Raw genomic sequence first — 27,056 nt, forward strand, 5'->3', positions numbered from 1 at the left:
GCTGCACCTGAAGGCAGCATGCCTTTCTCTATGGGCCACAGCCAGACTAGGACAGGCGGGAAAGCTTTTGGGCAAGTGGTGGGGCAGTCCACTGGGGCAAATGCACTCCCACTTCCCCCTTTCTCCCTTTTCCACAAGAGGAGCGTACTGGTTGAATCACAATGCTCTCTTTCAGACTCACTGACTCGTAGGAATTTGCCAGGCAAAGGGAAGACGCTGAAACGTGGCTCGGGCGGATCGGCTTTCCCTTCAGAAGGGTTCCTGGCTTCATGTCAAACTAGGCACAGCAGAGAGAGGAACAGACAGAGCTGGGAAACAGCTTCTGAATTTCTCACAGTGCAGGATCCAGGATGACCTGTGGGTGTTAAATTCATTTGTGATGACCAATTAAAACGCTCATTGACTAGGCGCTATCAGCTCTTTGTTTGCCTCTTTCCACCGAACCTCCTGAGATCATCTCCTTCACACATTGCTGCTGTCTGGTCTGTCTGCCGGGTGACACAGAGCAGGTCCCGGTCCAGGAACAGACGGTACTCTGATATTTCCCACATGTGCGTCCCGGCTGATTAGCACCCGTCAGCACGCCTGCAACCTTATCTCTGAGAGGTCACCGTTTTAAAAAAACAAAAAAACATCTCAATCTAACGGTCAACTGGAAGCACATCAGGCTCTTAAAAGCAGAAAAGCTGTGCAGAGAGAGAGAGACTTTTGCGTCTCGCAGAGGACGTGCGTTCATTACCGTTCACCTCCAGCTGTTTGCTGTGGTTGCAGGTTTGTTGCCGGTTCAGCTGCAGCCCAGAGTCAGACCTGCTGAGAGAAGAGGAGGTCAAATCCTCGGCTCGCTGAGCAAATGTCACGAAGATTGCGGAGGGGTGCGTCCTTCCCGCTATCCGTAGCATAAAAGATTGGGAAAAGAGAATCCGCGATTAGCAAACGTTCAAAATAAATTTCAAGGTTGAAAATATGTGGAGCAAAAACAAAACGATAAGGGAGGAAACGGAGGCCCCTGACAGGTTGTTTTTTCTTCTTCTTTTTGCTTTTTGCTTTGAGGAAGTGTGATTTGATGCTTTTGAGGTAATGCCGGCGAGACTGGAGAGGACATATCCAGGTCACGAGTTTTACTTTTAATTTATTTCTGATCTGTTGCTTGGTTCAAACCCTGCACCATTCCTCAAGAGGGCATCAAGCATCCAGCCCCATGAAGACCGACAGGACTAGACAGAAAAGGGGTAGAAAACTGGGGGCTCCAAGCACGTTAGCAGTTACTGTTTAAGGATAAAGGGGCATAAAACATCAAACATCTTTTATTTATAAAATGCATCCTTAATGGCTCAGCCTTAAAAGCTTAACGCATCGTAAAAAAAATCAAAATAAATAAAGATTGGCATATATTTATATCAAGTTTTTGCACAAAGTTGCACCTATTTTTTATTTATTTTTTTTAAATCTGTCTATAGAAAATGGTTTAAAACGAACCAAAAACTATATGGCATACATATCAGACACTCATAAAATAGCGTAACACACATAAAAGCTGCTTGAGTGTAGCAACTAGAAACGGAGGCTCTTATTCAATTTTAATTGTGTTTACTCTAAAGCATCCGTTTCCAAGTTTCCAGAGCAAATCTGCAAAAATGTCATTCGTCATTTATTACGTGCACTACTCTTCTGCAAATTAAGGAAACGGCTCCGCTGCGGAAAGAAAATTCTGGACACCTTAGAGTAGAAGTGTTTAAAAAGAAGGACGGGGTGATGCTTTTGCAGAACGATACATTTTTATTTATCATGGGCCATTTGTCCACAGCAAGAGAGTGCGATCTCCACAAACTCTCCCCCCACACAGCACCACCAGGCCCAGAGCTGTGACCCACCCAGCATCAGCAGGGTGTTTACGAATTCCAGCAGAACAGCACCTGTCTCGAACGCCACTCTCCCTGAGACACATTATACAAAGCCCTGCGCCTTAAGGCCAAACAGGTGCCGCTTTTGGCAGGGGAAAATCCAACATTTCTTCTCTCACTTCCTTCCCGTTTCCTCCCTGTCCATCTCACAGTCTCACACATTCACGCTCCACAGATGCAAAGGCAGTCGTAATCCTCACAAGCCACGTGAGGAGCCGTTTACTCTGAGGAGCACGCAGCGAAAAAAAAAAAAAAAAAGCCCCGGACCGCAGAGAACGGGCACAATCGCGAGAAAGAAACAACCAGATGATTTAGGGTTAGATTGAAGGTTTCTGAAGCCTCTATTTAAAATGTACAGGCGCGCCACTTAAAAGACCTCCGACAGCTGTGGATGTTCTGGAAATAAAAAGCTGTTTGTATGCACAACACACGATCTGTGAGCGAGGGGGAGAAAAAAAAGAAAAGGAGGGGGGTCTGAATTAATTATTGAAACGTTCCCACAGCAGACACGCGCTCTAAAGGGACGATTCTTTTAGAAACAGGAGACTATGTTTAGTTTCCGCTCAGAGGTAGGGGTAAGACTGAACTGTTCTCAGCAGGAGATAAGCCATACATCGCGCGAGGACACGGAGTGGTCAGTGGGATTTTTATAGAGAGATACACTATCTTCTGGATAAGGCTGAAAGGACAAGAGGGGCAGGTTTATTGCCCCTCTGTCTCCGGGACTCAAGATGTGACGGGCCTTTTCTCCTGAGAGGATCCTGTTGTTGAAGCGCAACACAAGGATCAGTGTTTTTTTACAATCTGTCTGGAGAAACGGTTCAAAACTAACAAAACGTAAATGCAATATGCATTAGTCGCTCGTAAAAGTGGCTTATAATACATAAAAAATGCTTGAATATAGTAATAAGAAGTATCTACTTCATTAAAGTTGTGTTTAGTTTAAAACATCCACTTCAAATCTTAATTAGCAGAAAAGGTTCTGGGGTTAATCAGCAAAGATCAAAGTTAAAGCTGAAAAATTGTTGTAATAAGGAAATGTAAATGTTAACATCAGACATTAGCCTTGACAGCATCGCTGATAGGAACAGATTAGCAAGCTAACAACTGCGTAAAGGCTCATTTAGGGTACTGCAGGACATAGATGTTAGCATAGATGCTAGCTCTTTTCCCGGTTTGAATCTTTTGCTGACTTCAAATAGAACTAAACTGGCGACACTGGAAGCTGTGCACACAAAATGCTTGGCATCAGATATTAGCCATGACAACATCAGTGATAGGAAACGCTTAGCAATGAGAAGCCACAGAAGCTAACAGTTTAGCAAGCTAACAAATGCGTAAAGCCTCATAGGGTACATAGGGTACTATGCACATAGCCCACACCAGTGCGAGCCATTTATACACTTGTCAATCTGGCTCACACTAAAAATTAAAATAAACAACAACCAAAAGGCTTAGTACAGTGGCGGTTGTCTTTCCGTTTGACTTGCCCCCTCAATAAACCTTCGCGACTTATGTGCTCCAAATCTTCTCATTTACAAAACATCAATGATAGGAAGTTAAACTAGAAGCCAGAAATAAATACAGCCATCGGTTTTTGTGTTGCCATGGCGCATAGTTACGTTTCTAGGGAGGTGCTAGGGTCTGTGTAGGGTTATTGGAACAAATGAACACCATTAGTTGACGTCTCACTATCTAAATAACTTTGTTCCATCTCCAGCTTCTATTCAAAATGAATCGTAGCATATTCCTCTGCTGCATCTAATGTACAGCGGCGTGTTTGTCTTTCAGCCGCACCAGTTGGAGACCATTAGGAAACTATTTCTAAATGATTTGCACTGATCTGCTGTCTGACTAAATGTTAGCGCCTCTCTGTTAAAGTCCACCCGCAGGTCCGCACATCACCTCGAGCCAAGTCTTAGTCACATCCTCAGTGACCTTTTTACCCCTGACCCGTCAGATACATGCACACGGGGACTGCTCACCCAGCCCTGGAGTGGTCTTTCACAGACAAAACAACAGTCTGTTTGTAGCTACCCAGCACTGTCTCTAAGTGCAGACGAGAGAGTGCTCCTGTGCTCCTTTACAGCAATATTGAAGTATTTTACTCCCACTGGGACTGCGAAAGGGTTTACATTCCACTGAATGCCATTTTTAGTGACGTGGGAGTATTGTTTAACTTGGCAAACATCATGAGTGGCCACTGTACATCGAGGCTCCTCCGCCAGTTTCCCAATCTAATCTGAAAGCCTTTTTTTTTTTAGCCCCTGTTTATTCAATAAACCTGTCATTTTATCTTCTGATCTGTGTATGTTTATGGCATAAATTAAAGGTTTAATGAGGGGACACATGTGCCGCTCTGCCCCAAGGACCGTTGTAGAGGCGTGGCAGCCATGTTGAATCCCACTGTGGGCCCCTGAGGAGGGATGGAGGGTGTGGTGAAAGCAGCTGGCAGACGTTCTTGGAGGTGTTTGATGTCTCTCTCTCAACATAGAACTCAATGTCATATTTGAAGGACTCAGTCAAACACAGGAGTCGGCTACAATAGTGGACAGCTAAAACCTTCTATTTCATGTTTTAAAAGCATTGCCTTCTGCCCTTTTACAGTTTGTGCTGTGTGATCGCCCTTAAGTCCTGAATGTCTGACTAATCAGGCACCTTTTTGTATGTGTGGCAGCATGTTGTTGAAGTGTAACTAATTAGTGATCGATACGGCCTCATTGGTCCTGAAGACTCCTTCTTCTTACTCAGCGGGGTTGTCAGCCTCATTCACCAAGCATCAGTCAGCAGAAGAGTCATTCAGTCCAGACTGACAACAGGACTGCTGTGTGGATCATGTGGTTTGCATGTTTAAATATTGTGACTCAAACATTATTGCAATGTGAATTGGGCCTTTCTTTGCTTTCTTGTTGACAGTTGAATGAGAAGATTTATGGCATTCTTTAAGCTAAATAAGACGCTAATCTTATCTTAGAATAACATGTAGGAGGAAAGCAAGGGGGAACCAATAAAAGATTTAATGTGTTTTAATGTGGCTTAACATTAACGGTGCTTTCATATAGTTTTCCCATAAACCTGACCCCACTGGAAGGTAGCTAGCTGTAAGCTAAGCGAATCATCTAGTGCCTATTCAGAGAATAGCATTTAGCATGTTTAATAACTAAATAGGTACCAATTTCAAACATAATAAACTCACGGGCTATAATGTGGTTTAAACGTATTCATCTATAGCACATGTATGTACTTCCCAAAATCACAAGTGTTTATTTTAATTTTCAGCTGTTTTGTTTTCAATGTTTAACCGTTGATTAACTATTTCAGTATGAACTAGAGAGTTGTAGGTAGGCCATTTTTTAAACATTGGACTGAGCAATGCTAGCTCTTCCCCCTGGTTTGGATCTTTTGCTGCCCTTTAAACAGAACTAAAGTGACGACATTGGAAGGTGTGTACGCAAAATTATTGTAATAATGCTAACAATAATGGTGTGTTCATATAGTTTTCTGATAAACCTGACCCCACTAACTGTTAGCTAAGCGAAGCATCTGGTGCCTTTTCCGAATTTAGCATGTTTAATAACTAAATCGGTACCAATTTACATATACATACAGCTCTTCCAACTCGTTTGAATCTTTTGCTGCCTTTAAACAGAACTAAAGTGATGACACTGGAAATTGTGTACGCAAAATGCTTGTACTTCAGTACAGTCAGTCTGGGTCACTCTATAAAAATGCTGGCTACGCTCTGCTTCACCTTAAACAATGACAACTGGAAATTTTCCCGATATTATGCTGAAGACGAGTCATACAAATGTTTGTAACTCAGAACCTCCTCAGTCAAGCTTTCCTCAATGTGTTCTGTCTTGATTGATCCAAAATAATCAATTAGAAAATTGCAGTGATGGAGAAGCAGCCGGAAATACTAAAGCAGTATTTAGGTCTGTGTCGATAAAGTCTGGGCTGTCAAATTGACGAAAAAGCCTATACCACCTTTGACCTTATCAGTATTTTCCTCAGACAAAACATGGAAAATAATTGTTTTGGCACGACTTTCTAGTGCTATATTCTAGTTTTAAAAATAATATTTAGATACTTGCAAATGCTTCTAGGTCATTATATCTCCATTTCCACAGTTCTTCAAAGAACCTGTGAACCCAAAGTCAGAGGTCTTTGAAATGATGCTTGTGTGAAATCCCCTTGAGAATCTGTCAGCGCCTTCACATGTCTTTCATCTGACAGGGGCTCCCATGTGAAGTCTGTCTGAAAACAATTTAAGCTACTGTGACAGGGTCTGGCCCTTTTAAACTTTACAATAAATGTCTCAGTACTGGAAAAAAAAAAGTGTTTAACAAAGACTTTCTGTTTCATCTGCACCAGCGGGGATGTTTCAGACTTAGCAGCCCTATGCAGCTTTGGTCCAAGTCAAAGTACCTGGTCACACTTGGTACATAAAACGTTTTGTTCCACTTGACGTAAAGAAGCCTTGTGCGTTCTCTGAGTTGAGGTTTTGTAGAGTATAATTAGGCCCCTCTCAGCGGTGCTGTAATGGAAAACAAACCTCGCTCTGCCAGGTCCCACCCTGGGTTTGGATGCTTACACGGGACCTTTAAGAGACAAGGGTCGACGTTTTTCTTGCCATGTGAAATTAAAAGTTGGTTATACCTTATTATTAGTGCATTTTCGCACCAATTTGCACATTATTAATCATTCATTAGAGGATGTACAGGATATAGGATAATAAACCTCTCTCTTGAGGCCTCCCAAATGTACCACAGACCTTAATGTCATTATGTACACACACACAAAAAAACTTTAAATGGCTATGAACCCTCTCACAAAATAGTTTTGTCTTTTTAGTAAAAACAGAAAAGCACCAAATATATTTGGGGGAAAATAGATGTAGCAGAAGCCATATAGTATTAAATAGCAGAAATTCTCAAGTTAAGCACTGTTCAAGTGGAAGAGACGACAGAAAGGTGTCCTTAAAAGTTAAAAGCTGCAATCCATCAAAATGGCTGCTTTAAGAAAATAATCCAGTAAAATGCTGCAGAAACTCTGGATTAATGAAATTTTTTGTCCAAGCAGAACTAAGGAATCTAATTATAGTGGTGCACTAGCAAGTAAAACCCGCAATTTTCTTGGAAAGCAGCACTAATCTCATTGACGTATACTTGTGTTTGAGCAACAGTAAGCGACGTATGCTCACATGCCAGTTTATTAGGTACGCTAGTGACAGCAAATTCATTCTAATAACACTGTCCTGCACTAAATCTTATTTCCATTCGTTTAAAATAACCAAGAGAGTTGTTGATGTTCTGACTGTGGTTTTTAGTTTTATTGGATTGAGTTGAGTTGTATATGTTGACAATTCAATTTCAGTCACTGGGCTTGGATAAATAAGAGAGAAGTGTTTAATTCAATCCAGTTTAACAGCAGCTGTGCTTTGGACTAAAGTTTATTTTCCCTCTTCTCATGAAATAATTGTGACAATGTGATTTATATAAATAGAAATAAAAAGAGAAATGTGTCTAAAAACAAAATTATTGAAACTTTATGGGCAACAGTGTACATCCTCCAAAACATCATAAAGTCCAATTATCACTTTTCTTCAGCATAAACTGAACATTATTACCATCATGAATGACGATCTAGTTGTTACATTAGAACATATCCCTATAAACCGGAGTGCTTATTGTACTGGCAAGTCAGCGTACGCTTGATTTATTTCAACTATCTCATGAATCTGCGCGTCGATTTCATTTGTGCGCCGCGTCAGATAGATTGGATTTTAACTGGGTGTAGAAATGCGCACGCGTGCACAGTTTGTGCGTGCCTGCGCTTTGTAGTGGCCAGACATCATAAAAGTTGTCGAACAAGTGTCTCGACATCAGCTGGTGCAGCTTCGAGCCCGACAAGCATTCTTCCAGGAAAAGCTGAAATCCTCTACTTGACATTTAAAAGCCATTTGCCATTCCAGCAATGCCTTGTTCCATGTCGAACTGTTGTGGGTATCCCCCACTCGACGCTGTCCTCTCGCCAACTGCTGATTCCTCTCTGAGGATGGAGGCACATTTGGCAGTTCACCAGCTGTTTTTCCAAAAAAAGAAAAAAAAAAAGTATTGCTCCTGTCTGGCGGCTCGCATTTTTTGGCACGTGGCCCTCGTTTGTCGGTGGACTCTCAGTGACAGGATTCCCTTGCAAGGTGGGGCCTGGGATACATCTCTGTGGGTGCCACATACTCCACCGTCTGCATCCACGGTCTGATGCAGGCTTTCTCCTCTGTGTCATAGTTACTCCTCTTTCATTCTGTGAAAGTCACGGTATCAATAACCCACAAGTGCAATGTAGTTAATCCTCTTTGGATTAGAGCCAAGGTTTCCTGTGAGAGTATCCATCAGAGCAATGCAACAGATGACAGACTGAGGGACGTTTTCCGATGGCAACGGACGCCGAAGCAGCGCAGACGATAACGAGGACTTGGGATCTGCAGTTTTGTGTGACAGCTTAACATCTTTTTCGAAGTGTCATTTTTGTTGCTCTTATAAACGCCTGCATCACTGGCCCCCCCTTTTTTTTCTCTCCTGAAGCATGACTCCTGCTCTGCACAGGGATCAACTGAGGACAAAAGAAAAAGGCCATGTGGACGAGGACCCCTGCTGTCAGACTGAGGTAAATGCAACTTGGAGCGTTTGTTTTGCATCTAAACATTAGCGATGTGCATGGTTTATTTTGGAATTTTCGAGCATAAATGAATGTTTTGTATCATCTAAAAGACAGAAAACAGCAGATTGGACTGTGCACGATGTTAATGAAGCTACCTCTTTGTCTGAAGCCGTCATATTGTCAAAAAGTAAGGCAATAGCTCCCCCTGTTGTTGGGTGAAAATAAATACAAGCTGGCGTTTTTTTTTTTTTAGTGTTTTCCTATCAGATCCTCTACACCAGAGAGTCCTAAAAGGGCTTTATACCACAGCTCCCACAAATGTTATATGTGTCACTTCATAGACTAAACCACTTATATGAGAATTCTTCTTTAAGTAAATTAGCAACGGTAAGAGATTGTGCTTCAGATGGAAAGAGACGTTTTACATACAAATACAAGAAAGTGTTTCTAATGGTCAGCAGTGGCTCTTATTATTACAGTAGCCCCAGTGATGTTTATTTCACATTCACTTTCCTTTAAATCTATACTATAGCTCAATCCTGAAGGCCTAGGGGTGGAAGACTGTGGTACAGCTTGAGGACAATGCCACTAAGGTGTAGGAATCACCCCGTTACAAAGCATCATCTAAGCAACTAGTGTTATCCCTTAATAAGATAAAGACTAAGGAATACACCTAAACACAGGACGCCGTGGAAGGAAATAGTCTGTTTATTGATGCACCTCCCATAGTGTTTCTGGATCCATGCACAGCCCGGTGCAGTGAGAGAACAAATGTGGAAGCACAGTCAAAGATATGTAATGGTTTCTGCCAGGAACAGGGCCTAATTGATTTCCTCCGAGTCTTTGTCTCCTCTTGCGCATTTGTCTGAAACATGGAGGAGAGATGAAAAGACAACAGTGGAAGAGAAAGAAGGAGTAAAAAAAAAAAGAAAAAAAAAGAAAAAGAGAGGCCATCAGGGGTCATCCTCCAGGACTGTGAGGGAGTTTCTGCAGACGCGCTGCGTCTTGAGCCAATCTATCTCCGCCGACTGATACTCATCGGGGAGAACACCTGCACTGCTCCGCTCTGCTCTGCGCAGGGTTGTGTCGGCATGCTCGCCTGCTCGTCTCCCCGACTGCAGCAACATCTGGTGGAGGCGCAAGTGGATTGAAAAAGAACATCTGCATGGCAGCCAATAAACAAACAGTTCCCAAATACAAGGCAACATTGTTGAGGCGCCTATTTTCATCTAATTAAGACCATATTAAATATTGGCACTGTTTACAGTGCGTTAGTGAACATTACGCTGCGCAGGGTTATGATAGAAAACACTGTTCGTTATTATTGTTCCACAGGATGCTCAATTAGCGAGGTAAGCGTATGAAATACAGAGCATTACACTGAGTAATGTTTGAAACAATAAGCAGCGATGTTCAGTTGTATAACGGTGAGGGGGGGAAAAAACACAATCTGCAAAACATCCATCGGATAATGACGCCCTTTCATTGTTTAACACACAATTATAGCCAACTTGAAAATACTCTCTCGTCCCCTCTATGCAGCAGCACTGAAAAACATTCTTAAATTCACTATAATTTAACCTAAATGACATAGTTTTATGTGTAAATGGTTGAGCACACCCTTAGAAAAACACACACACACACTATCTGTCTCTTGCTCCTTTTCATAAAAGAGCCCTGGGACATAATAGAGGATGCCTCCAATGCAGCACAGTTCCCAACACTGAGACTGCACACATGAGCAGGAGTGCGTACTGTAAGTTCACACGATTGGCCTGCAGCGGTCATGTGACTGCAGACTGTAGTCCCCTGTGTTAGGCCACAGTAATTGAGGCTTCCATATGGTATAGATCAGACGTAGGCCTTCACCACAGCATTCCTCCAGCACGGAGGCTAAGCGCTCATATCCACGGTGGAGACTGGGCAAATCAAGCAACTGTCTGCTGAAGACTGCACGGTGTGTTCCCTCGTCACACAAGACACCTTTCTCAAAACACTGATTCCTGCAGCTTTTTCGTTATGTGTTTTAATTGCGATAAACTGGCCTAATACCACAGTAGCGTAGTATCCAAGGACAGCAGCTTCTAGGTTTTGGTGCAGAGAGTAAATATCACACTTGCTATATATCCGCTTCCATACAGCAAAACCGGCCCACGTGCACGCACCATCCATACAGGTCAGTAAGTAGGTGGTGGTAATGAGATTAATAGCCTTAAATCTCCATCACGTCGCCCCAATCTCACGCGATCGCTGCATACTGTGGCCATAATGTTCTGCTTTCACTTCCATTTGCTCCAGCGAATAAAAGCCCTCAGCTTGGTTCCAACATAACAGAAGCAGTTGCATGTGTTTTTGTACTAAACTTTAATAAATGTTCCAACATTATGTGCTATGTAGACAGCATAATACACAGATTGACTACTAACTACATAAGCTGCCTTTCTAATTAGACCAGGAGTCATTCTTAAACATATTAATTTAATTAAACAGAGCTCATTTGTTTGTGGTACTAATACTCCCACGCTAGTCCATGGACCCCTCCTGAGCAATGAGGGATTTGGAATCACATCATTGGCTTAGTTTAGGTATGATATCTATATATATACACACTAAGTTCCAGGTAAATGGCTTATTTAAATGCCAAGCCCGGAGCCTTTTTAGAACTCCTTCTCATTCCCCGTGGAAGTTCATACAGGATCCAAATTGGACCAGGGTAAGTTTTAAACATCACAAAGTTATCTGTGAGGGCGTTCAAACGTGTTTTCCCCTCAGATTATCGCGATAAATTGAACCACAATTGATTGACAGGTGGTCGTTTCAGTTGCTATCAAAAAGCAGTTAGAGCCGTGTTTATAAAGGAACAGGGCGATATCCTCACCATTTTTTAAAAAAGAATCGTCGTTAATTATATAAATGTATAAATAAAAGAGAATATATGCAAATAACTGCTCAGGTAAGGTCAAATAAGCGAAAAAGTTAACGGGAGAACGGTTGGGTCTGAGTGGACTGGTGACGTCACGTAAGTGGAACGTTAGCAAAAAAAAAAAAAAAATAGCAATAAAAAAAATAAAAATGGCGTAGTAGAATTTTAACAGCGTTAACAGTTAACGGGAAGGGAAAATAGCGAAGTTAAAAAGTGGTAATTCGTTCTCGTTTCCGTGTGCTGCCGCCGGAGTTGTCCGAGGTGGAGGGAGGGGAGGGTTGAGAAAGAAGTGCGCTGTCTCTTTAAGGTCTCTCGGCCAGTCTGTTTCGTATTGATCAATCCACCATTTTCCAACACACACAGCGGCGGCAGTGCGAACACAGCTCCGGCAGCGAGAAGAGAGAGAGAAGAGAGCCACCCCTCTACCTGGAGAGGAAGCCAGGGACCGGGGCAGTCATGGCAGCGAACATGTACCGGGTTGGAGGTAAGCTGGCGGGGAGAAGCGGGGGGGTTAGCGCTTTAGCTCCTTCCCGTGATGTTTTATATGGCGGACTCTCCACGGTTCACGGCGGGTCTTTTTTTTTTTCTTTTTTTTTTTTTTTTTTTCTTTAATGTATTTACACAGCGCGGGTCCGTCTTTCCTCCCCTTTCTTTTTATTTCCCTAAAGCTAAAGAGCCTTGTGCTTGCACAGATGATGATGACGGTGACTGTGAAGAAGAAGAGGATGGCGATGAAGAGTAGTGGCTCTCTTACAAAACTGCTTTCGGGTTCCCCTCGCTTCTTTTGTGTTTTTCTTCCAACTTAGCACGAAGCCCAACTCTTACTTCAGTGCAATGATGCACCTGGAGTAACATGCATTGCGTTTGTGTACATTTAAGACAACATGACGTGCATACATACACATATATATATATTTTTTTTTAAAAAAAGTTTTTGCGTGCCATTCAACTATTGCCCCGGCTACCCGTTCATAATAATAACACTGTAGGCTTGCACTTACCTGCAGAAACTCACAAGAAAAAAAAACAGTGCATGGTTTTAAGTGTAGAGGAAGGAACTTGGGGAAAAAAAAGTTAAGAGATGTGAGAAGGGGAAATTGCAAAAAAAAAAAAAAAATACATTTATGGATTTTTTGTTTATATCCAGGGTATATTTTATTTTTTTTGTGGACAGATGTTGACTCCAATTAATACCTGATTAAGAGTCTTCATTCGTACCCCACTTCATGTTCAGCTCATGGTGATCTGATGCACGTCTTCTAGCCTCGGTGTAAAATAATCCAACCAAAGCCACCTAATATTTAGCACAGTTTAATAGTGGTCGCTGCAGATGTAAAGGGATGTGGACGGTGAGTGAAATGATGCTCTCAGAAGGTCTGGACGCCTATAAGGTGTGTCAGGACATCTGTGATGCAGGCAGCAGGTGTCAAGCAAGGATTGTCAAGGATCGTGTTGTTGTTTTGTTGGAAGGAGTGCAGAGCTGTTGACAAACGGGTGCTTCAAAATGGAAAATGGAGGGAAACTGAGGTCGACTGTGTGTTGTGAAAAATCGTGCAGTGGCCGACAGTCGCTGTCCAGTGCGACGGGAATGCGGTGACTTCTCCTTCCTTCTGCGTGCATCAGAAATAGCCTGTAGAGAACGTCACGGCCCTCTAGTTTAGACAAATTAAACAAGGCCTACCTGAGCGAGAACAGGATTATGTCCAGACCGTGGCAGAAAGTTAACACTTCGCCAGCCAAATGTTGCTTAATTTGGGACGCACTCCGTCGACCTCTTGCGTGAACATACCCACTAGTTAAAAGCTTGAAAGTCTTGTAACTAGCCGACTAATTAGTTGGACAAATGAGCAATTTATGTATTTCCCTGACTGTCTAACTCGTCGATTTAAGCGTCGGCCCCAATGCCATAGCTGCATAAGATGCCTGTTAATCAATCAAAATGGATTAAACTAGTACTACTACTGGACGACAAAAAAATATTGTTCACCATGTCTGGACAAAAAAATTAAACAAGCAGGCCTTTAATCTGAAACCACAAAGCACATAAATCACATGAAACATACTATCAACACAAGCCTTAAAAAAAAAAAAAAGTGACTGTTGCTTCTCCCTGAGAGCAATTCTGGTCAACGTCAGAACAAAGCAGGACCCTTGAAAAGATGGCCGCTACTTTGCAAGACAATGCGGGATCATCTTGGAAAAGCAATGACTTCCCTTTCAATGAACAGTGGACAAAAGCTGGCTCAGAAGGCCTTGATGTCTTTGTTTTTACCGTGCAGGCCGCAAGCCACTCTTCCGGGGCCTGCAGCGCTGGTTCCTAGCGCTTTCCCCCTGTACGCAGAGTGGAGGTGACTAAGTATTGGCTGTGAAGGTTTAGCATCCTGATGGTGGGAGGGGAAGAAGTTGCTCCAGACCGTTTGTGAACTGGCCACCGAATTTCCCTAAGAATCCGTAAGACTAAACTCTCAGTGAGCTTTAAATGAGAGGTTCAGCATTGGTCCAAGTCTTTCTTAAGACTCATTTGAAGTTGGAAACAGGGTTTGCCAGCTGTAATCGGTACTTCTGTTCACATTGTCTAGTAAAAGGTCCCTCCTTAATACTCCTATGTGTAAAAATGTCCTTAAAACCGTATTTATTCACAGGAACGGAGGGAATGCGTGTTGTTTTATTACAGAGTTGAAGTTGCTCTCAACTCGGCCTTAGTGGATAATAAAGTTTCAGATTGACCCCAGTAAAAAAAAGGATTCTATTTTGTGTTTACGTGCCTTAGTGGAGTTGAGGGATAGTAACACAAACAGATGTCCACTTCATGGTAGTCTTAGGACCACGCTGTGTCCCACAACAGAAGGCACTAGTTGATGAATCGGCTCCTCTCATTCGCTGTTCAGTATGGAAACCCACTGCACACTAAAAAAAATAAAAGATAGGAATAAACACGATAGAAAAGTTTAAAGAGCACGCGTCATTTATGCCTTTTCCTCGTCTGAACATTCAAATGCACAAATATTTTTTTTTTTAATGATGACAAGATCATCCAGAAGGAGTAATCTGTAGACGAACTGATGTGAGCGATTCAGGAAAGACCAGCTTCCTACGAAGCTTCCTAGCTTCCCAGCTAAAAGGAGCTCTTCCGATTTACCGCAGGACTTATTTTCTTTCACGCAGGATAAATGTGTCACCTGGCTACTGGCCGTAGTCTTTGCAGTGTGTTCGAGTGCAACATTTTGGCCTTCTTTGCTGGTACTTCTTTGATATTGGTTTGGTGAGTCCTTACCTTTAAACTGCTGAAATCTGACTTTATGCTTTGCTTTTGCTCACAACGAGGCCTGTCAAATCCGTTCCCTCACTCCAGCATTGAAAGTGCAGTGGGAAACCATCTCTTAGGCCAGTGAAAACATCAGAAATCATCACAACAGCAGTCTTCATGTGGACACTGGACTATAAATTAGAGACAAACTAAGTAGTTACGACCCCGTCCTTTAAATAAAAACCCGTACTCAGGCTTTTTGGATGGGGACAGCTCTTCTGCAGAAGGTGTGAAATGTGTTGTGTTGTTTCTCTGCGCTGCCAGAGATGATCTAAAGTTGCTGCACTGTTCACTAATGTAGAAACTGACTAACTCATAAACTTTGACAGTACCCACACTTTGTTTGGCTCTTGCTTGGTGTTAATTACCCACGCTGGCAGTTGTCTCTCTCGCAGGTCTGGTGGGTGTACTCTCAGACTGAAGATCTGAGGCTTCTTATCTGTCATCCTGCAAGTTCAGGGCAGCCAGTTGGACAGATGCATGACAGCATTTACATCCATTTCCAATTGTAACAGTACTTAAGTCCATCACAGATCGTATTTGGCACGAGCTAGCTACCTAGTGATGTTTTGACGTAGCCACAAATATTTGTTATTTAGGACTTGGCCATTCACATAGATGCTTTCAGTCCAGTGTGCACAGGTCTGCTGTTTTCAGATATTACAATACGTATAGGCTGCACTGGTTGCAGCAGCACAAGTGCAAGCCAGATGCTTTGTGGGAGTTACTACTTTTTTATAAGATCAAATCCATGTCCACTTAAACACCACTACTGACATTTATGGGAAATTAATATTTATAGAGCGAATGTTAAAGACACACACACAGCATTTCAGTTTTTTCACTCAAAAGCCAGAGGATAGCGAGAGAGAGAGAGGGGTCCATAAACAGATGTGTGCAGCTGTGCCTGAGCTAATCGTGCCATTAGAAGGAACGTGGGTGATATCTAAGTGTAAAAATAAGGTGCCAGTTTGATTTCAGAATATTTAATCACTTGCCATTACCATAGAAACCTCCATCCATACTATGACAGTCGGAGCCATGATCTCTTCCACGGTTGCCGCTCACGACAACAGACACACCTCTCGGTGTGAGTGTGTGTGAGTAAGCATCGGAGGGGGTGTGGGCTGTGTATGTGGTGGTGGTGGCGGCGGTGGTGGTGGTGGGAGGGGGGGGGTTACGTGTGCATGGACAAGCGTGGGCGGATGTTCATGCTCTTCGTTTCCTGCTTCTCTTGTCTCTCTTCCTAGCACCAGCCCAGCCTTTATCAGTATGGTCACAGCCTCCTGTAGCATGTGTGTGTATATAGACCCTGTATTCCTGCAAAGATCCGCATTTTGAATCCCGGTCCATCAATTTGGACGTTTTCCCACCCGTTCCCGCTGATTACTTACCGAGCAGGCTCGACTGTGGGATGCCACCAGTATCTCGCCGGGTGCACTTCCATTAGGGCTTTGCTGCTGGCGTGTTGCATATTGCGTAGCGGCGAGCATGGCGGCAACTGCCTAATTGGAGCGCCATTGGCAAGAGCTGTGTTGATTCTCCGTCAGGTGATCACCAAATGCTGGCACATAGTGTGACAGATGCTGTGCTCTCAAGGATATGCAAGTAGGGCTCCAAGATATTGTTCAAACTATCTATTAATCTGTTACCGTCTTCATTACTTGCTTCGTCCGTGTAAAGTTGGAAAGAAATCTAGAGGAGCTTTATTATGGCAATAAATTAAATTATCGGAATAGTTGGAAATTAATTTTCTTTTTACTGGTCGATAAATCCCAGACTTTTTGGCTTTGTGTTCAATCAGAACCCTTCACCGCAGGTATTGTCCGTTTATTAGTATCCCCTTAAAAGTGGTTCACTTTAACAGCTCTCTAACATTTCACAAATAAATAATTTTATTTATCTTGGCCACCTCTTGTCAGATCTCTAGGTTGGAAACAGCTGCTCTAAGGTGTACCAGAAAAAATGTGAATATCATTTATGGCCAGGTAATAAATATATCAAACCACCATTTTGTCAGGTGGTGAATCATTCAGACTAGACTCTAAATTCGTCCAGAGACGTATGTGTGTGAGTGTGTGTGTGTGTGCGTGTTTTCATGGGCTTCCCGTGTCCTTCAAGACTTTCTTGCTTAAAATAAATACTGTGGGGTTTTTAAAGACACTCGCGCACATTTTTAACTATTTCGCAGACTGTTAGGAACTTGGATTATCTGTGTCAACAACGAAACTAGCCAGTACGTGCTTTGAATCTGTGCGGAGGGAATGTACACCACCTCGTTGGCTTAATTGTATTTGAGTGAGTTGTCTTACTGACTCATTCACCCACTTACATCTCTTTCTGTCTCATTCTTGATTATCTTGTATGTTTTTTTTTCTCCCCCCCCACCCTCTCATCATTGCGTCTCTCTGCCTGCCCGTCTCTATCTCTCTCTCTCTCTCTCTCTCTCTCTCTGGCCTGGTTTGAATCAGCCCAGCAGAGTCTCTCTTTTGGGGCTCGGTAACACGCCTCGATTGGCTCGCGCAAAATTTGACTGCACTGTGACATCACAGCCGGCGGAGACCGCCGATTGGCCGGCGCCCGGGAGAGTGGGGGATGGAGAGCGGGGTGGTTGTACGCGGGGTTGAGGCGGCGGGAGGGCTGATGGGAAAACGGAGAGACTGAGTGACGCTGCTCAGTGCCTACAGGCCCTCTCTCTGTTGCTCTCATTTTGAGTTCGTCTCTACCAGGCTTCAGCTCCTCACATGGTGGAAACTCCAACACTCAAACAGGCCGCTCTAGACAGTCACTTAGCCGTTCTCTTCCCATATTTGTTTTTTTGTTTTCTTCTCTTTCTGGGGGCGGGCGGGCGGGCGGGGAGGGGACACGGGTCGAACTTTAAAAAGTCATTCCATTCCCGGTAATTTGGAAGTTCCAGAGCCAGGAAAAAAGGAAGCTGGCGAGCTGTGCCCAATGTCCCACCTTCTTTAAATGTAGTGGAAGACTTGCTGTCACCGGCTAAGAAAAGGGTCTCAGTGTGTGGCGGCGATTCACACCCAGCACCACATCAAGACCGAACGTTCGACGTGTGGTTGGGCTTTCGTTTTGAAACGGCAATGACGCATTTTGGCTCGCGATTAATGGGCCCCTCAGAGACGCTGAATATTCGGAGGCCACCGCTAAACACAAGCGTTTCTCCTCCGCTGCTCCTCGTGAGATCCGTTGAGGAGTGCGAAGCAACTTTTCGATCTTTTGCGATTTGTGATTATCGTCTAGAGAGTTTTTAGTCTTTAAGCAATCATGATTAAAAATTTTGCCTTGTATTGAGCTGTGAGACGCACATTCATATTGGCAGTGGAGTAATGAGTTCAGCAAATTATTTTGTAGCAGATTTAATCACACCAAAGAATTTGGTTTCAGATTATCTGTCAGATTTGAGGATTTGTTTCTGTTTTCTCAGTTGTACCTGTTGGTAAAAATGAAAGTTTTTCGGTTTTACTCTGCTTCACAGACAATAGCTTCTGTTTGCCATTATTGATAATGGCAAGTGTTAGTCCCTGGTTAGTCATCTATTGACAATGCAAGTTCTCCTGTGAAACCTTTATACCTGCTATTCTTGTGCATGTTACTAAGACATGTACCACCCACCTAGACCAGACCAGGCACACCCACCCCATACCAATGACAACCATAGGACCCAAACACCCCCACTAACAACAGTGTGTCACCAAACACCACAGGACACCCTCAGAAGACCCATGTGTCCATTTTCCGGTGAATCATAACTGTTTTGGAGACCTACTCAATATTGGGAAGGTGGTGCCTGATGCCTGATCGCCGTACTCTGAAATAGCAGATTTATTTGATTGCATACAAGAAAATTCTCACGTTTCAGAAGTGGGACTCATTAATAAATCGTCATTTCTTTCTTTCATGTTCCCTTGAAATACGACCTTAAACTGATCTGACTGTTAATCAACTAGCACCATTCAAGTAATGGAATAATCAGCTAATCATTGCATCTCCTTAGTACCAGCTAAGCTTTTACAGCTACAACTAAGGATTACTTGAAACGGTCGATCGATTCTTTCCTTGATTTATTAAACCAACCATTTTTCTGCGAGACAAAGTCTCTTCTGCAAGACTTTAAGTTTTTAGAAAACGCAGGAAAATAATCATTTCAAACAAACGGTTCATAATCGTTTAATCAGCTAATTGATTGTGTCAGTGAAACCTTGTTGCTGAGGAACTCCTCGTCCGTGCTGAATTAAAGTCCCGCTCACTTTCCCACAGTTTCACAGCGAGTCTGGTGATCGCAACTAGTCTCACGCCAGTTTTTCCAACCCCTGACCTCCATGCTGCTTCCTCGGATCTGTGTGTGTGTGTGTGTGTGTGCGCGTGTGTGTGTGTGTGTGTGTGTGTGCGCGCGCGTGCCTGAAAGCGAGCAAGGCCGATATCTTAATTTTCTGTCTCGGCGCTGCTCAATTTCAACTTGGCCTATTTGATATTCAGCAGCGGGACGAGGATGTCACAGTGGCAGCGGAGTCTAGTAACAAGCTGTTACAGGATGAAGAGCAGACAGGCATGATGTGCCGATCACTCCCCAACTCGTAGTGATGTTCAGCAGTGCAAGAGTGCCTGCGGTTGCCAGAAGGAGCTGTCATCGAAATTAGTCTATACATGCCTTCTGAACTGCTGCTTTGGTTAACCCACGAGAGGAAGTGTTACATTTTTCCATCTTTATTTAGTAGTTGAATGCATGCAAACATATTTGGGACGTATTCGGTTATATTTATACTGTACGGACACGCTGCCAGGTTTTGGACGCCTCAATCAGAGATAATCTTACAGTGGGATTTCTCTGGGAACGCTACAGGGATTGGGTGTGAATGTCTTTTGTTCGGTTTTTGTATGTGTGGGTGGAGAGAAGAATACAAATTGGTATATTGGAGCGAAAAGGTTTTTCCATTGGAGAAGCGAAGGTGTGCCCTTTATTACATGTTTATTTAGATGCAGTGGCTGTTCCTTGCGTTTTAGTCTGTTGATTTCTTGTTGTTTGGCTGTTGAGCTTGGGTGCAAAATGTTGAAGTGAGCAGACATAATGTCAACTATTTATAATGAAATGTGCTATTATATACTGCCTTGTGAGCTATAGTCTGGCTTTAATTTTCTTCAAATAAAAAGGGAATATCGGTCAATGGCGTTTCTCCTTTTAGTCTCCTATCATACTTAGACCTAAACAGACTTTAATGATCCATGAGGGTCATCATCTTTGGGTCCTGTCGCGCCTGTAGATGGAGCTTCTTCGGGCACATTACTCGATCAGTTTGATATTTCGAGCATTAGGAGGGCGGCCCAACACCTTGGGCCATTTTTCAAGTCTTTGCCGTGGCTCCTCCTGCTGGGTCAGGCTGCTACGGTTGTGGTGTGTCGTTGCTATGAGGTGGGGGGGGTCTGCTTAGCAACAACGTTTAGGTGGGTGGGTATTATTATATGAGCGGAGACATCCACGTGAGTGCCAGAACCAAAAATCTTCCAAGCAGAACTTTGCACTGTAACAAGATGGTCTTCATCTCTGGTTTTAATGTTGTGGCTGATCGGCGTGTAAACGTACATGCCCGCTGCAACCGTACGCAACTTATATAACTCAATACATGACAAATGATTAAGTTACAGAGTGGAAAGTTCTCTTAAATGTGAAGGATAGCGGTTATTCTGCAAAGCCAGTATTTGCAGCTGACCCCTGCACTCCACTATCAAAAGTAAATAATTCAGCTTCTCATAATTCAGTGGAGGAAGTTTTTCTCGGTCACCTTTTCTTGAGACACTACATTCACGAAGTAAAAACAACCTTTCCTGGCACTCGTTTTGACCAAGTTACAAAATGGTGAAAAAGAAAGAAAATAAAGTCGGTTTTCAGACATGACACCAAATATCTTTGTGACTGTGTGATGATTCTGGCCAAAACAAGACATTTTAATATGTATTGTAGTCAAAATGATTTGTGGATTAACCAAGCTATTACTGCTTTATCAAAATCACAAGTATCGGTATTTACTGGGACAGTAAAGAATAAAATTAGCCTGTTTTTGCATGTGAGAAGCTAAAAAACTTTTTTTTTTTTGATAAATTAAACTTTTCTGTTATAGATGTTTGCTTTTCAAACTGGAGCCAAGGCCAGAACCCAAGATACTTTACAGATACTTGCTTTAAAATGAGAAGCAGCTTGCATTGTCCATTGATTCCACTGTGTTCCTCTGCATTCTACTTGCTCCGTTCTGCTTTTTTTATTCTAGTTTCATCTGTTCTTAATCGTATGTACTTGTGTATAATAGTATGCGAGATGTCAAAGCCAGTCACTCCTCGTGGGATTAATAAAGATATCTGAATCTGAATCTGAATAAAATCTTTATTGGTGGATCTTTCCTTTACGTCTGGTAGCATTAGCAATTCAGGATGTCTCTCGATGTCAGTGCACTTCCTGGGTTTGCTGACATGATGGGTGCATGCCTAAACCAGTTAGTGTTGGACACAAGAGTTGGTGTATGTTGTGGTTGTATGCTGGCGGAATTACGGGCGACCTCTGGCCGAGTCGGTCAAGAAGATGGCTGTGGGGGCCGTGTGGAGAGGGGATGGGGATGGGAGGGAATGGGAGAGGCAAAGATTCAGGGTGAAGGGAGGATAGCTCCAGCTCCGGGCAACCTACCAAGTGTGGGGTATAATCTGACAGCACTCAGCCAACACACATGCAGGGCTAAGACCAGGCACCCTACCAAGACTGGGGCCTGTGGGGACATCCTGGTGAGAGCTAAGCCTCCAATGGGCCTGGAGAAGCGCCAGGAGCCACACACACGAACGCACACACACACACACACAGGCGTGAATACATAGTAAAGTCACACCCGCGTGGTGCAGCTTCCCATACACACACACACACAAATGCAGACACTCCGCGCATGCAAACAACATCACACATGGGGAGAATGAATGGAGCAATAAGACAAAGGAGGCAGGAGGGCCGAGGAAATACAAGGTTTGCGGTCTGAATGGAGGGTTTGGAGAGCCAGGTTAGTTGTGTATGTGCGAGTGTGCGTCAGCGCCTCAACATCTCATTCAGTCAGACCTCCCAACCACAACAGGATCCGCCGCGTATGAAAGTAGCCCTAATCGAGTAAAATCAACATTTTGCGGAGGTCCGCGCTGCGCTTTCCCGTCGCCTAATTAAGCCGTCGTGGTGTTGTGTGACTGGAAGTCGCCCTGAATATTTTGGACGAATAACTAACCTTTCTTTCTCTTTCCATTCCCCCGCTCTCGCCTTCTCTTCCTGTTCCTCCTCTGCAGATTATGTTTATTTCGAGAACTCGTCCAGTAACCCACTGCTGATCAGGAGGATAGAGGAGTTGAATAAGGTGAGTGAGGGTGAACTCGTGTAATTGAATGCAACACATATTCTGATGCTGTACTTCACATGTTCTCAACCCTACAAAAGCACTTTTAAACCCGAAATCTACTTGTATCTCTACAGTTAGATACAGGAAAACTTCTTTTTTTTTAAGGTTGGCTTTTGACATTCACACTTCACTGTAAAAGGCTAAAAAGACTGTGAATTTGATCCAGTACAGACCTGAAACAACAAACTGACTTGTTTGTTGGCAGAAACTAACTGATGCATCTTCCAAAATATAACATTGAAGTGTTCTGGCTTCTAAAATGTGAGTGTTTTCCTGCTGCGTATTAACATCAACGGTTTGGGCATCCACCTGACTCATTACAAGGACCAATCAGCGTTAATCAACAACACTGAAACCCGATTTAACCCGTAACCCTTATTCCAGGACGCCTTAATCATAATCCATTACATCTAGTTATCGTCCTCTCCTCCACACTACAATTATTATTATTATTTTTCTAAACTCTGGGTTAAATTTATGAGTACACATTGATGATTTGTGCAGAGGCTGTCCAGGTTCCTACTCTTTGTCATAAGTGTTTTTTTTCCAAGATAAAACATGAACATATCTTACAGAATAAACAAACTTACTTTTGGCTCACACACACACACATCAAAATCAAATTTATACAGGCAAGAGAATCAGGGGGCACATCTCAAACAAAGCAATTAAAAAGCAATTAAAAATATATGTATATACACGTGCACAAACACATACACATAAAGTAAAATAAATGGAGGGTACACTGCCATAATATATTTACTCAAATCAGGGAGTGGTAAACAGAAATAAAAGCACATTACCGACGTGGTGTCGTTTATGAGGCAAAGCATTTGGAGCTATGATACAAACCCTCTTGCAAAAATGGTGGAAATATTTAAACACATACTGTATATGACAGGAAGGGTTCCCATGTTTGATAAACACACTTTCTAGCACAGAAAGCAAGTGTTTGATGAAGTTTTCTTTTAAATTTGCCAATAATGGACAAATCAGATATTCCAAGTAACAAACATAATCTGCGTTACTTTTGAGCTTTGACCTAATGTTCATTTTTGTTAGGTAGAGGTGTTGGACTGGCTTCTTCATAATTTAGTCCAACCCTGCTTTGACACTTGTTTTGACTTGTCCAACACGCTGATAAAACCACCACAAAGTAGCCATGACGTTAACTGACGGTAAAAATAATTGTCCAGTAAAGGTTTTAAATTTGCGATTAAAATGAAATCCATGGATATGTGATGGGACGCTGCCGCGATTCTTCAAAACTTCAAGTTAATTATTTCCTTAAATATAAAAATCTGATTGTTTGCTTCTCACGACGAGTTATCATTGTATAAACAAATTTCCTATTTACCACTTAAAATGCAGGAGATGTGTGCTTCAAGTAGTACATGTTTATTCCATTGAATCAATAAGCACAGTAGTGGAGATGATGCGTCTGTGGAAGCGAATCCCCGCCGTCTATCTCGTACACGGATCAGTCAGAGCAGCAGAACGAGAGTCCTGTCTCTACAGACCAGTTACAGGTGCCCGCTGTCTGTCCCCGGTTTCAGGTCTGTGCTGGATAATATGGAGGCTGTTTAATGTGACTGACACAGAGCTCAGAGTCGGCCTTCTACTCTGCCCGTCACTGTCAGTCTCTCTGCTCCTCGGGGATCGCTGGGCTCTCGCTTGTGTAATGTCTGAGATGCAGCTTTAGAAAGTATAAATGTGCGTGACTGCTCAAAACAGAAAACACAGACAACGAACAATACATTGTGCAAGTGTGTTATTTTACGGTGGTTAACACAAAATCAATCCAAATCAATATGTTAAAAATGAAATGTGTGCTATTTATTTTCTTTAAAAGAAGCTAATGACTGTTTTTTTTTTCTCTAATTTCACCTGATTGATCAAAACTAAAGATGTAAAGGTTCTTACAAAGCCTAGGCCTCAATCATGCTCAAAATAACTTGAGTATATCGCAGTGACTACTGCATTCAATTGTGTCGATTTTTTTCTGTCATAAAAAGGCAACGCTTCCAAGTTTACTACAAAGGTGCAACAATCCGCACACATGTTCAGAATAAATAAAAGTGGAGTTTAACTCTTTTGATTATAGCTTTGAGATCATGCAGTTGCACACGAACGCATCTAGAAACTCTAAACGCAGCATCTTACCTTTACCTGGACCAAGACGGATGCTAATAAATTGAAGCATCGACTAAACGTTATGGCCGTTTAATCAAATGGGTGGATGCACAACAGGCCTTTCTGAAGGGGCCTCTCTGAGTGAACGAGGGCTGGGCTGATCTTGATTGATGGTGTGAGATTCTTTTCTTATATTCGGCTTCTGTTGGGTTTCAGACACAGTTAGGTTTACAGCTTTAAGCTGCAATCACTATATTCATTCAATTATATTTATTTATGGGTTTATAATTGGGAATCATGCTCGTACTTCTGCCTTACCTTAAAAGACTGAATTATGGTTTTACTAAAATGCAGAATAATAACTGGCTCAATATGTAATTTAAAAATCAATGTTTGGCTGCCACATAAGCTGTGCCTTAATGACTTGTTTTTATTCTTTTACATGTATACTCGCATTGTGTTTTTTCTTTTACATTTTACTTCAACTGGCCGGCAGATTTAATATTAAACTTCACATGAAAGTGGCAGTGCAGAATGTGAATTAGGATTTAGGCTCACGTGTTGCCGTTTAAGTCCCCTGGATCTCATTAAAACTTGCTTCATTTATAAATAACAAAGTGTTTTCTCTCTTTAAAAAAAAAAAAAAAAGGCAAAATCAGCCAATTATCTTTTCTCAGTTCTGGAAATTCTTTTGTCAAATACAGAACCGAAAATGTATTTTTTTTTTTTATTATTTCATAATTTGCTTGGTGAAAAGTCTGCACTGCCAAAGAGTTAGCAGGAAAACATATCATGTGTTCCCTCGTACATTAAGTGAATCCAGTATGCATGATCAAATACGATTAATTGACATCATAATGTGTTCTTCTTATTATTTATCATTTTTGCTTTTTAAGTTTTAACTCATTTTACTGAGGCTGTAATTTTCCTTTTTTCAGGTACCCTTCAGTAAAACATTATCATGCAGCTTCCAACTTAAAAGCTGCATACCAATGAATAATTATTAAGGAAAAAAAAATAAAAGATATGTGGAGTGCGCAGACAACCTTCGGTCCTGACCAGTTTCAAACAAAAGCAAGGCGGTTTTGGAGGATTGCTCTGTCCTCACACTTTGTTTTCAGGCAAAGTTGAAAAACTAGCCTGCACTATGTGTTTTTCATCTGTGTGTGTGTGTGTGTGTGTGTGTGTGTGTGTGTGTGTGTGTGTGTGTCTCTGTGTTCGTGCTCTGTGTGCGGGCACCAACTTGTTGCCGTGGTAACGCCGATTGTCTCCTGGTTCGCAGACAGCCAATGGGAATGTGGAGGCCAAAGTGGTGTGTTTTTACCGGCGCAGGGACATCTCCAGCACACTCATCGCTCTGGCAGACAAACATGCAAGTGAGTGACCGACCGTAAACCCAGCCAGCGAACATCCGCCATCAAAAAACACGCCGACCGGGACATTGAAAACTGTTCTTTTGGCAACACTCTTCAGTTATTTTTCCAAAGTTGTAGTGCATTCACATTCAATCAAACTGAATTTTCCCTGAACTGAAAAAAAAAAAGAAAAAATACAGCTCTACTTGTTGTTGAGCTTGATTGTGAGGCTTGTTTGAACTTGTGTGTGCTTTTGCTGGCCAAGACAGCAGCCCGTCCTCTGATAGACTTGATTGCGGACGCCGTTCGATCTGCTCTGTGTATCAATACGTTACCGCGTGTGTGTGCGTCTGCATACGGGCTCTTCCTGTGTAAGCGTGGGTGTGCGGCGTGCACTCGAATGCGGCGCTGTCCTCCAGAGCTCGGAGCGAGCTCTACAGTATCTGAAACCGCTGGCAGGCTTTGAATTGGCTCTACCTCAAGCAGCATTGTGTGGCCTTTTAATGATCTGGGTGCCCGGATGTTTTTTCCGGAGGGAAGGCCGGGCGAACAGTGATCGAAGAGAAATACAGAAGCTCCGCGAGATTAATGTGCCAAGTCTAAGATTGTCAGTGGTTTAAGAAGAGTTTGTAGAAGAAGACTGACTCACAGGTGACGGAAGTGTGTCACTTCAAGGCTATTCAGAGTGTTGGGTCACCTCCACAGTGGTGAGTTGGAAGTGGTGCCGCTCCAAAGTGCCTGAATCTAAATCTAGTTGAAAAAAGCAAAGAAGAGGACAAAGATTTATTTTCAGTTCAGGTTTTTGCTTTTTCATGCCACCGTTCACAGATCACCTCAAGACCCTTTAAAAAGTCTTATTTTGATCTTATCTTCGCACATTTATAAGAGATGACTACTTAAGCAATGTCCACATCCTGAGCCTCACCTGTGTTTTAAAGATAATATATGTACATGAGAAAGATCTGGCTGCTTGCAGCATTCGTTCTCTATGTTCTGGTGGGAAAACACCAACACCCACTACCCACACGCTGGTAGATTTTTTGCAGAAGTTGTTAAGCAAGTCATCTTAACCATCATACTTTTACTTATTATTTGCAACTTTCTTTCCATCTAAGGGGAGCACTTGCAGTTTTGATGGTTGATTTCTGTTTTTCTTACTAGTTTGTTACCACATGTGTGTTGTTTTCCCCTCCAGCAAGCAAATAGATCTATAGTGTAGTATTTTAGAAGATGATGTTTTCAGTTTGACCATCGTATCATTTATTAGCTCCACAGTCTTTTTAGCTACATCCTGGTAACTGCATGATAAACTGCATAAATGACTGGATTCAGCATATTCATGTGGTG

At 42.6% G+C, this 27,056-nt stretch overlaps 1 protein-coding gene across 2 annotated transcripts in view; it reads left to right on the forward strand.

The window, feature by feature from the left end:
• The first annotated feature begins 11,727 nt into the window (after window positions 1–11,727).
• Window positions 11,728–27,056, forward strand: part of mta1 (metastasis associated 1) — a 41,346-nt gene continuing 26,017 nt past the window's right edge. The window contains exons 1-3 of one of the 2 annotated variants that reach the window (XM_047611574.1): window positions 11,728–11,968; window positions 22,112–22,179; window positions 25,637–25,730. In XM_047611574.1, the coding sequence (XP_047467530.1) occupies window positions 11,941–11,968; window positions 22,112–22,179; window positions 25,637–25,730 (190 nt within the window). In that variant the 5' untranslated portion in view covers window positions 11,728–11,940. The remainder of the gene's footprint in view (window positions 11,969–22,111; window positions 22,180–25,636; window positions 25,731–27,056) is intronic. The other variant, XM_047611573.1, reaches the window with a different exon arrangement.

This window comes from Mugil cephalus, chromosome 17 (genome assembly GCF_022458985.1).
Source record: "Mugil cephalus isolate CIBA_MC_2020 chromosome 17, CIBA_Mcephalus_1.1, whole genome shotgun sequence".
Lineage (NCBI taxonomy): Eukaryota > Metazoa > Chordata > Actinopteri > Mugiliformes > Mugilidae > Mugil > Mugil cephalus.